This window comes from Carassius auratus, unplaced genomic scaffold (assembly GCF_003368295.1).
Source record: "Carassius auratus strain Wakin unplaced genomic scaffold, ASM336829v1 scaf_tig00022046, whole genome shotgun sequence".
NCBI lineage: Eukaryota > Metazoa > Chordata > Actinopteri > Cypriniformes > Cyprinidae > Carassius > Carassius auratus.
In genome coordinates this window covers 331,602-344,395 of record NW_020525158.1, presented here as the reverse complement: position 1 = coordinate 344,395, position 12,794 = coordinate 331,602, and the positions used below count along the sequence as shown (strand labels likewise).

Here is a 12,794-nt window from a genome sequence, read left to right as displayed (position 1 = left end):
AATGTAAGATTCTTACAAAAACTTAAAAAGTGAGTCACTGTACCACAGTAACTGCCCAACTTCCAAACAATTAATGAATTCAAATAGGAGAGATGATTTGTGAATCATTCCAGCCATGAATATAATTCTGAATATCGCAATGTACTCTCAAAGTGAGTGCAAGCATTTTTGGTCAGGAATGAAGACTATGCTCATCACAGCTGTTTTATCTTGAATCCGTATTCAGAGACGAACACTTCCTGTGCCTCAGGAAATGACAGTGTAAAAGGTTGAAAGGTGACCCACTAATCCTCCCCTGTTCTTGCATCAACTCTGACATCTTTGATATGCTGCTCTTATCACTTTGCAGAAGGAAGATTGCAAACACAACTAAAAATACAACTGAATGAGGTCAAAGGATCTTAGGGGACCTGAATTTAGCTGCAAGTTTGAAGCACAATCATTTGCATCCGTTCTGAATACAGCGCGATGGCCTGCAATGGCACCACAGAACCAAAACTCAAAGAAACTATCAATTATGAGCCCAAGACTTGTGCAATTTTTCAAGCTATGTTGAGGAACGAAGTGCAAAAAAATCTGCAAAAAAACAAACAAAACAAAAACAAACAAACAAAAAAAAAACAATAAAGATCAAAAAACCCAAGCAAAACAAAAACAGAAATGACTAAGAACGTGAGCATGTTATACATTGCACGGGCTGAATAATGACCCGGCAGGCTGAGAGGACATTCTGCATGCACGGAGCGCCCATGCCCCGCAACCAATCTGACGCCTAATTAATCCTGAAGGTCTTTTAGTTCTGTCCCCCTCTCTCTCGTTCCTGTCTTTAGGTCCATTTCTTTACCTGCTCATTCCTCATATGTCCAGATCAGTGTCAGCCTGTAGAAAAACAGCACTCACACTTACAGTGCAGCGCAAGCCCAGAGCCTGAAGGCATGCATACGTATGTGTTTCTGATAAAATACTAGGCATGTGTGAAGTGGAAGTCATTTGTTTTAATGAGATCCTTCTTATAGTTGTTAAATGAATGCACATCACATGCATGTACATTTACTGAGTGCATATAGCTGGGTGCATGGATATTTCCACTGTACATTGAGTTACTGTGGTTTCTGTTGTGTGCACAATGCTATTTCCTTAATGAGACCAAAGCTTTGCTAACATTAGTGCCACTTTGCATGCAAAAAAATAAATAAATAAATAAAATAAACCCCTACCTCAATAGTAGTGAGGTATGAAGCACTTGAGCATGATAGAAATCTGCATGGGGAACTTTTTCAGCCTCGTGCGATCATGTGGATTGACTGGATTTGCTTCTAACATTTTGTCGATAAATGGCATATTTGGTTAGCCTGAGAATATATCATTCATTACTTGCCTTGGCAACGAAATAATAGGGCTGGGCGGTATATAGAGTTTATACAGTATCTTGATACGAGCGCATCTGAAAAACAGTGGAGGGCACAGATTGAGCTGCTGCGGGGAAAGTGCATAATCCAATTTGTCCTAAACATGAGCGACTTGGCACATCAGATGCTCTGACAGACACATATGCTGTTGACAGTGACACTATTTGTGCTGATTAATGTGTTTGAGATGTCCTGTTTTCCTCAGTGCATAACTTATATTTCACAGGTATATTCTCCATCTTTAAGTGTTACAAAGTCAGGGAAATATTTCTACTTCGCTGTCAGGAGCGTATGAGTCTTCTGCATGTGATTCTCCACTAAACTTCACAGACTTCACTAGTGTCGCAAACAGATGCAAAAATCCTGACTAAAATATTTGTAGTTGGACAATATAATTTCAAACCTATACGCAAGTGTATTTTATGATAGCAGTAACTGTAAAGTGACTATTGTAATTAGGGAGTCAAAATATAATGCATACAATCTGTGCCTTTGTTTTATTTCTTTTCAGTATTAGTTTAGTAAATTTAACCTGCATTAAAAAGCATAGATTTTGTTTTTAGATTGTAATATTACGATGCAATGCGATTTTTGACCCCTTTTTGCACATCATTAGCCCATAAACGGTCACTAATTTTGTTTTCATTGTCTTTAATGTAAACATTGCTTCACTGGACAACCCTGGGTAGGATGCAAATAAATGAATAAATAATTGTATCCAAATAGAAAAATATAGAAAATACCAAGATATATACTGTATATCACAATTCAGCCAAAAATGACAGATATATGATTTTTTTTGCCCATATTATATATATATATATATATGTATATATATATATATATATATATATATATATATATATATATATATATATATATATATATATATATATATAGTGACTTTCAGAATCTGTGATCACATTTGTTTTAACTGATAAGTTCACTTATTTTCAGTATGGACAATATGTGATCACATGGGTTTCACAGTTTACACCATGAAAAAATGGTGAAAAACCATTTTTCACATGCTACGTGATTGTAATGTGATTGGACGTGCAGTTCATGTGGTTTTACTGTAAAGGGTATGACATGCTTTCTTCTGCAGAGAACATGAAGGTATTTTGAGGAATGATGTCAACCAAACTGTTTTGATATACCCTCTGACTTTGTCACTGAAGAAAGTTAGTCGTACAGCTTGCCTGTGAGGGTGAGTAAATGTTAGTACGGTATGTTTATTTTTCTATTCCTTTAACCCTATAAGAATAACAGTAATACATGGCCTCTCCTTGTTTATGGCTTTATATTACATATAATGAGTGATCTCCATAAATAGTTTTTCACAAAATATTATAAAGTCAGTTTTGTTAAAAAACAAAGGCTTTAGGTTACCAAGGGTTGGGATACGCATTGATAGCAGTGGGGCTGATTTCTCAAGGGACAGTTGGCGAGGTGTGAATCCAGTCTCTGTGGAGGCTTAGCATTTAATACTGTGAATGGATAGGAGTAAAGATGTAGCCTCCGTGCACATGCACAGTCTCACTAGACATACGGTCATGAGAAAGGCCATGTGTGTTCAGAGCTTCTCTGGTACAGTGAGATAACCCCCTCACAAACACAGCACTCAGGCACTGTCTGGGATTTATCTGCTAGCTGAGCGTCTATGGCACAGTAATGAACTTGATTATGCTTTTAATGAAGTGTGAGCATCTCATTGGGAGGTGATAATGAGCATGCGCACAGATCACAGGAGACTCTCAGGTGTGAGAGATGATGTGTGTGTGTGTGTGTGTGTGTGTTTAAGACTGCCATCAATCTGGATGATTACAGGGGAAGAGAAAGGCAGCTCAGCAGTCAGAATTCAAATTCAGCATCAATCCTATAGAATCAGGGCTGAATGCCACCGAAAGGCATCAGGAGGTCAAATTAAATGTTATATAAATTAATTTTACAAATTAAATGTTTAATATTTCATTCACATTTACAATTTTTAACACTATTAAACATCATATTTAAAATTCTGGTTTCCTCAAAATGTATTAAGCAATACATCTGTTTTCAACTGATAAGGAAAATCAGCAATTTACAGTGATTTCTGACGGCCCGTGTGTCACTGAAGACTGGAGTGATAGCTGCAAAATTCAGCTTTGCTTCACATAAATAAATTATATCTAAAAATATTTTCAAATATTATTTGTATAGTAAAAATTATAATACGATTTCACTATATTAATGTTTTAACTAAAAAAGTCTTAACTAAAATGTTACTGATTGGACCTAAATTAATAATTCTATTATATTAAAACAATAAAGTTGTATTTCCTATCAATTTAAGAAAAAAAAAAAATAGAAAATGTTAACAGAAATACATGGAAAAGGACACTACTGAATACATTTTTGGTTAATAAAATTTGTTTATAACTAAAATCTTTGACCAAAATCATTTTAGGCCAGTTCACTGACAGTTGCAGACAAACTGGTTTTATTTAGATGTGCTGGAAATGTCTATTCTTGGTTAATTTTATGTCAAACAATAGTGCATCATATATGTAAAAGTTCTCACCAAAAACAGAAAAAGGCATGGAAATAGTGTCTCTTGTGCTGAAAGAATGGAAAAGATTTTTTTATAGGTCATTTTGCATAGGGATGAGACAGTTCCTGATAATAACCTTTTGGGTGTTAAGTGCTCCTATTATATTTCAAAATGTTATCATAGAAAGACAAGCTAACAGAAAATTGGACTTAAAGCTGGCATGATTTATACTAAGCTAGTTAAATGTAGACATTTACAGGTTGTTTCACTGAAAACAGTAAACACTACAGCTCTTGTAACACTGTCACAACATTGCTTTTTTTGTTTGTGCAACCCACCAGTAAGTCCTCAATTAATGCACAGATATAATTATCAAATTTGTAAGAATTAAGGAATTTTAAATTGGTTTAATGCACACCTGAGGTTGTAATGTGACAATGATGCAAAGCAGCGTGCATTTAAAACCTATGAAACAGTAGACAAAAAAATACAGCTCCTGAAGTGTAAATCTAGTGCACACTTCTATCCTACAAGGCCTCAGGAACCGAGGGGGCGCCATATTCGGAAAGTTTAGAAAATATAACTGAGCTAGAATTTTGACTTGTTAAAAGCTTTCAATAAATTTGACTTGCTGCAAAAACCTCCTCATAGTTTTTGTGAATAGCTGTCAACTCTGTGAATAGGTAATGACAATGACCTTATGTGCAATATTTAAATAATACTCTTTATTAACGATATAAAAAAATAAAAATAAACCGTGCCTGTGTTGTGGAGATCCTCTCGTAGGCGCTGATAATGTTAATCAATTATGCTCATAATATTTGTTTCACACTTTGCAATCTGTATTCTCTAGCTCTCTTACCATCCTCCCTTCTTTAATTTTTTGTGGCAGTCTTAATGAATGATTTTTGCTTCATGGCTGCTGGAGGGTTGTTTATATCTGGTGTGATTAAAGTCAGAGGGTTAAAAACAGAGAGAGAGCGTGCTAGAGAGAAAGAGAGAGAGAAAAAGAGAGAGATGGGGTACAAAATAATCACCAAATGGCAGGCTGGTGGACAAGGTCACCTTCACGTGTATGAAAACAGTCTTAATTCACTCTGCTGGGGAAATTACCATGCTAGATTAGTCAAAGTCCATGCATACTTTCTGCATCCATACATCAAAAGTGCGACATAATTCACTGAAGCAGAAAGCGAGACACTTAGATGTTGTCGTTTCTCAATGAGAAAACCCAAACCGGAGTTACCTACCTGACAAAATCATAACATAATCCAGCCTCTTCTGTTTAGGTGTTATTGTTCTGTATATGATTATTTTTTTGGTACGTATAGTAGTAATGCAATAAAACAGAAAGGCAAACTGGCTAATGTAATGATGATAGTTGTTATTGTCTCATTTTCCAAGCTGAATGCCTTGCCAGTGATGTCGAGCATATTAAGTAAATTGAACCTGACCATCTCAGTTTCGTCATATTCTCTTTAATACTTCCCTCTCCTGTCATTATTTTCCCTCCACTCTTCCCATTCAAAACTTCAATTCTCGCTTTAAGTCCACCATGATCGCTTCCTTATTTTTACACTGCCCTTCCATTGCTGATGGGATCCATACACACTAGGTGAGTTTGCACCCTCTCTGACCCTGCCTTTCAATACTCCCACTCTTTAAGACTCCGCCCTTTAACAACCCCTCATTTGCTGTCCTTCATTCTGACCCCGCCCTTTAACACATTCAACACTCCACTGCAAGAAGTGTTGAACACTTCTGTCTCCACCCTCATCCTGACCCGCATATTAACACTCCTCCCCTCATTCTGATCCCTCCCTTTGACATTCTCCCTCATTCTGACCTCGCTTTTTAAAGGGGTGGTTGATCAGCTTTTTTTTAGAAAGCTTGATTGTGTTTATGGGGTGCAGTGGAACATGCTCATGCTTCTTTTTTTAAAGAAACACATTATTTTCATATATTATATCTTTATTCTACACCACTGTATCCATTCTCATTAAAACGTTCTGTCAAGTTCCTGGTTCTTAAGAGTGCCTCCCTCACAAATATGCAATGGGCTCTGATTGGTTAGCGGGCTCAGTGTGTTTGTGATTTGCTAACCGCCTAGTGCATGTTGTCTCGAAACGCCACGCCCCCTTACCATTACGGGTAGTTGCATGTTCCCAGGGGCGGGGTTTAGTGATGTCACAAACCCAGGAAGAAACTCGTTGTAGTTCCTCTACTAGCCATTTTTTTGCAGACCTTAAACAGTGATTTCTTTTAAAGAAAATATTTCCCTTTGCATTGATTTCTGGGCATTGTAACTTTGCAGATGTTGTTTATGCTCTAACAGCATTAATCACCAAGCTCAAAAAGTGAAATCATAATGAACCACCCCTTTAAAATTCCCTCCCCAATCGGACCTCACTAGCGAGCCCCCCTCTCATTCTGACCCTGTCCTTCATCATTTATCACTCCTCTTCTTCTGACCACACCCTTTAACACTTTCCTCCTTGTGACCTTACGCTTTAACTCGGTCCTCCCCTTTTGTTCTGCAATATTTCCCCTCCCTTTCCAGACCATGCTCTTCAACACTCCCCTCCCTTTATATTCCTCCAGCCCCCATCTGACCCCCTTCCCTTTCAGGACCCTGCCTTTTACATTCTGAAGCTCCCTCAAACACCGAGCTCCTCAGAGCGATCCATCCCTGTGAGCCTTACCTTTTAAACACCAGCTGCAGAATTCAAGCGCATAACTGGAAGTCAAACGGTCTCACCTCACTCATGATTAGGCAGTGATTGATATTTAGCAGCATGCCGAGGTAATTCCTTCAGTCAAATACCCTGTGGTCCAAGATTAACTATACTGGTGGCACGGTCATGTCCTGTAGTGGCACCCGCGTCGCCCTCTGCTCAGACTCTGATTTTTCCTGTCTTAGCAGGGTCTGTGCGTTGACTTGGAAACGCTGCAGATATTTGTGACTGCGCTGAGAGATTAAGTGGCCAATCAACCTAACCATGCACTGCAATCATTCTACCTTATAACGTGGGCAGACTCCTGATGCCAAATCAGTTTGTCCTGCATTTATACTTTTGAAACCAGAGAAATCGTGATGAAAACGCGAAGCTGTTGACATGTAGAAGCGTTCGGGTGAGGAGGTACGTGCAGTGCATGGTTTTGTAAACTTTATATTTATCCTTTTCCTGGGAATGAAGTTAGGAAAGCACTGGGAGGACTATGATCCCATGATTGATGGATATTTTTGGGGTGACTTAAGTCTTGCTTCGTACCTGGATCTCATATTACTGCTTCAATGTTATATTGACTTTCATAGAGCGTGCAGGTAAATCCCTGCAGGGAGTGTGTGTGAGTGTGTCATTATTTAGAGATGTGAAGAGACATTGGGATGTGGGCAACAAGGCTTGCAGCCTGGATGACGGTTCAATTTTTCATTTAAGAGGTGGTGGAGAAGGGTAGCCTGCAAGTTATTGTTCATATTTGCCGGGGGCATCACGCTGCTATGGCCGGCTCTTCCTGCAGAATATTCCATCTGTGCCAGAAATGCCTTCCACCCACCGGAGCCTCCCTGTCCTTTTATTCCACTCCAAAGGTGACCCTCATCTCACCCTCTCTTTCTGTCACTCTTTGTTGTAGCTTTCTATATTTACAGCTTATTTGTGTCAATACAGCCTTAAAATCTCAAATCTGCTTCTTAATCCTCATTTATTTAATGCATCTGCATCAGGCTTCGAAGTTTACCAGACGTCTGGGCCAAAATCTGAATTAATTCTCCAGAGGGATTTATAAAGTTTATTCCTATTTTAGTTTATCCGTTTGATATATTTCATAAATTATATTGCAGGAATATTTGTCTTTATTTCTTGCTTGTTTGTTTGTTATCATATGCAATTCTAATCATATTCTAATGACTGTAATGCAGTCATTTAAATACTTTTAATTAAACCGTTTTCTTTATTTTGATTTGAGGTGATATGTTCTTGTCAGATTCAATCTTGAATTTAATAAAAACATCTATCATCATCATTATTATTATTAAACATTTTTTTCCATTAAAATGAAGCAATGAAAGAAATACTGAAATATCAGACATATACTGTAAATAAAGTGCTGAAAATTAGGATTTTCACAAGACAGAAATGCAATTTCATTATAGAAAAGCTGCTGCTACTAGTTGCATCAATGAATGTTGTTAAAGACATTCACAGTTGCTTCAGTAAGAAAGAGAAAAACCTCGGGTCTTGAGAGCAGTGTGATGACGGTTGCTATCAGCAAGGCCCTGCGGCACAGGAAGACACCCTACAGGCAGTGGTTTGAGCGCCATCCAACCCTCAGATCTCCACACTACTGAGAAACCGTCATACAAGCTCAAACACACATGCACAAGTGCTCTCTCCACTGGCCAGATGATGCTGGATAACTCTGGGATGGAAAAGCAGGAACATTACTTAAATTAATTAAACAAATAATTAAATGTGCATGTTTCTGTCATCATTTCTAAGAGACTCAACAGCTAGCGCCGTAGTCTGACTTTCAAGAATTTTCACAAGTGCATTTGTGGAACTAAACTAGTGGGGCAAATCCTCTTAGAAATCCTTTTAAAGAGCGTAGAGAACAGGAGAAAGGAGAAGTTTCTCTCCGGCAAACATGTGCAGGTTGTTTGGCTGCTGTAGTAAGAGAGGAAAGACAACATTCTCCCTGTCGGCTCTGTGCAGGACGGGGCTGAATACTACACACACACACACACACACACACACACACAGGAGAGCTGATACTGAAATGCACACATACACATGTGCATACTAGATGAGAAGAAAGTTACAAACAATAAACTGATTAGCAGCATACATCTGTCAGTGATTCTTAAAAACTAAGGAAACTCCATTAATCATGCTACAATCCCTGAAATGCAAGGTCATGAGTGGCTTAGTGCTTTTGGAAAATGGCAGCAACAGCAATATGACATATTTCACTTATTCATTTATGAGAATAATAAACAGTTCTTCCAGTAAATTATAGAATTCATTAGCCTAACTACAGACTTTGTATATACAGTATAACAAGAAACATAGTAATTTATTAAAATTACGAAAAAAAATTAACTGCAATATCACGTAATTCAATTAAAACGCATAATCATTTGACAGCACTATATGTTGATTTTGACTCGAAAAGAACACACAAAGGATCAAAATACATTTTAGTTCTCTAAGAAAAAAACTAAACAAGAAAACCTTATTTTCCTAGTCTGATTGCTATTTACACATTTGACTAAATAACTGAAGAATGGGTCTGAGGATTGTTTGTCGATTTGCTCTGTGCTTTTTTCAATCTCCTTTGGGCAACAGATTGAATTAATGTTTATAGACACTGCCACCTCAAACATGAGGAAACTACAGATTGTGCAAAATAACAAGCTTGCAATCTAGCTCTATAAACACATGAAAATAAAATAATAATAATAATAATTTGTTGACGTATCGACTGTCTTGAGTCAGAGGTTCCTGAATGATAATTTGCCTCTTTTACATCTGAAGAGATCTTTAAAATGGATTCGGTTTACCTCTGGCCGTTTTGGTTTCCTAAGTACACACACGTGTGTGTGTTCCTGTCCTGCCCAGAGTAAATGTTAAAGCCTGTGTGCAAACATAAAATGCTTCCACCTTTTTCTTTGCAATATAGCCTAACCTCTCCCCCATAATCCATCTGTACTGCCCCATGCCTCCCCAAACATTATCTCCTCCCTCTTAATTAAGTCTTGGCTGGCTGTTCTGTATCCCAGCATTCCTGCTGCTTTGGTTATTAAGGCCCGCCGTATGGAACGAGTGGCCTGCCAGCAGCTGGACTGGCACACTCACCTGGGGCAAATGAGGGCATTTGATCCTACTGGGCCGGTGTCCCGCTCTCGCCTCAGGTTCCAGCCTGAAGTTGAAGAGCGCCTGTAGGGCACACATTGCCGCCTGCCTCTTCGCCTGCTTCTTACTGCGACCCGAGCCCTCAAATATCCTGCCATCCACTCTAACGGCCATGATGAAGCTGCGGTGTGCCCGTTTGCCTTGGACTTGCTCCGACAGGCAGGCGTAACGTAAGCCGGGGCGCAAGTCATTGAGCAGGACGACCGGGCTGGGCTGGGTGCTGGGATACTGAGGTGGAGAAGGGCAAGGATCTCCTTGCCTAGCCTGCACAACCATCAAGTCCAACGTGTGGCGCAAACGGAGGGCGCTAGACAGCAACTCGCTCTCGGCAGAGCGACAGCCATCAGGCTCGAAGCCTTTGAACAGTGTTTCTGGGAAGTCGGCCTGGTCCGATGTGAAGTCGGCCGTGGGGTTGTTCCGTCCGCCCATGGCCAAGTGAGCTTGCGGGGCATTGGGAAACTGGATGAATGACTTCAGAGCCATCTCAGCTGCCTTCATCTTAGCCTTTTTCTTCGTAGGGCCGGTGCCCTCGAAAGTGAGTCCGTTGACTTCCACAGCGATGGAAAAGAGAGGTGCATGCACCGGTCCTGTCTGAGAAACCATCCGGTATTGTAGACCCGGTCTCAGCTCGTTTAACTGGACCAGAGCATTCTTTGGTGCATCAGACCATGCCAGTTTCTTGCAGTACAGACGCAATTTGCACAAATGTCCGTTATTGTCCTCCTCCAAAGGTCGCTTTCGCTTGAGGCCAGACATCCCGTCCCTGGGGGAATCAGACAGGAAGAGTGTTTGGCAGTCTGACGGAACAATGGCACAATCTTCCAAATTTCCTGTGTTACGGTTCTCCTTGACCTCAGCACTACTGGTGCCTAGGTTGGAAGCAGAAATGACATATTATTATGATCAAGGAAATAATTTAGCAAAAAAACACACAACTCAAGGGAGGGCTATCTTCAACTCCATTCTGTCCATAATCTCACTTGACTTTTTAAAAGTCTGGTAGTCCATTACCTTTCCCCAAAGCAGCTGCTGCTAACAGTTCCATATGAGAAAAGCATCCTCTACTTAACTGTTGTAAAAAATCCGAAGACAAATCCTCTAAAATGGGGCATTATCTGGCAAATCATTCCGTAATCTCCCACAAAATTGGCTTGGAGTCTATACTTAAAGTGGGTACAAATTGTCTCCCCCATATACAATGCAAAGGAGACGCTCTTTTGTAATGCAGGAGAGCAGACGTTATGAGATTTCAGTGTGTGAAAGTCTGATCACACATTAAAGCCTCCATTTCACACCCCAACTGTGTTGTGATGGAACCAAATGAAATTCATCTGTGAAAATAAACTGCAACACATGGATGCAATTCTAAATTCTGAGAAGGGAACAAAATGTTGTTTTTGTAGTGCTGCCTGTCTACCACTCTTCGAGCATAAATCTACAATATATATATATATATATATATATATATATATATATATATATATATATATATATATATATATATATATATATATATATATATATATGTTAAAATCTAATTTAATTTCTGATTATTATTTTTTTTTATTTTTTTTTTAAAGGGTTTGTTGTGTTAGTGATTATGCATACTGACTCAATGTGTCCTCATCTTCTGTGCAATTGGCTGCTGGGCTCATGTACTTGAAGGGGGTGATCCGTGCAGACAACATGTTCATTTTCTCTGAAAGGTAAAAGGGGAAAAAAAGTTTCTGTAAATACAGCAAATTCTATTAACATACATGATTTGTGCATACACTGTTATTTCTTACAATTTTAAGGATAGAGATGAAATAAAAAGATTGAGCGATTCTAAGGCGCAAAATATATTCTGTGCTAATCACACAAAACACAGTACAATGGGATTACTCATTTGCAATGAATCACAGTTTGCATATACTTTTAAGATTATGCTTTTGGTCTTAGTGGCAGTGGAAACTGAGTTTCTGGTTCAGTTGCCGATAAACCAAATTGTGTTCACAGCCTTGTTTCCATCTATATTCCTGTGAGTTTTTAACACTGCATTTTCCTATTAGGATTTCGGCTGGGCTAAACATAGGCTGCGGGTAATTTACAAATCTTCCTGGACCCATAATTACATCCCACCTATCTCAGCATCCCCCAACAGTCAATCATTGTAATGGACAGACAAAAAGAAGCAGTTTTGTGTGTGTATAGACGAGGGACAAAAAAAGTTAAACTGCTGTGTACTCGCATAGGCCACATGAAATGTCCTGGCTATGTAATGATTCAGAATGGGACATGTGATTATTTTTCCAATTCTGACTACTTCAGGCAAGATAATAACAAATGCAAATTCTGATTTAACTATTTTGTATTTTGATCTAGTTACTATATGAGACCTTTAACTCCAATAACAATGGCCCACAAACCTTTTGAATGCAAGCACAATGAGTATATTAAGCATACCCTGCTAAAAGTTAAAACGTTTCACTTCTAACAATGAAATATTCATAAAAAAAAAGAAATCACTGAAAAAATGAAATCATCAACAAGTTTACATTATTATTTTCCTGTATATGTCCTTGTGTGTCTATACTGCATGTCTGAGTGTCTCTCTGTTTATATGAGGTACCTAGAGGCCCCAGGAGCCCCAGACATGATTATTGTAGAAACATGGGTGTGGGTTCATTTGACACAGTGTAGTGTACCCACAGTATCTTCCCAAAACACCAGAAAATTATAGAATCATAGAAGTGGGTCATTTTGTCTAAGGGTAGTGTACAGAGATTCTGCATGGGGCCCCATTCATATCTAGGCATCTGCTTTTTTATAGAAATATGGGAGAAAGCTCTTTTGACTAGGAGTAGTATACAGAGGCATCTGGGACCCCCAGACCTAGCTAGTCACCAGAATATTATAGAAAAAAACAGGAGTGGGTCTTTTTGACTGAGGGTCAAA

At 38.9% G+C, this 12,794-nt stretch overlaps 1 protein-coding gene across 1 annotated transcript in view; it reads right to left on the bottom strand.

Moving 5' to 3' along the window:
- The window catches only part of LOC113077248 (double-stranded RNA-specific editase B2-like), a 161,904-nt gene that overhangs the window by 30,690 nt on the left and 118,420 nt on the right, over positions 1 to 12,794 (bottom strand). The window contains exons 2-3 of the mRNA XM_026249697.1: positions 11,470 to 11,556; positions 9,801 to 10,726 (exon numbers count right to left, since the gene is read on the bottom strand). Of these exons, the coding sequence (XP_026105482.1) occupies positions 9,801 to 10,726; positions 11,470 to 11,556 (1,013 nt within the window). The remainder of the gene's footprint in view (positions 1 to 9,800; positions 10,727 to 11,469; positions 11,557 to 12,794) is intronic.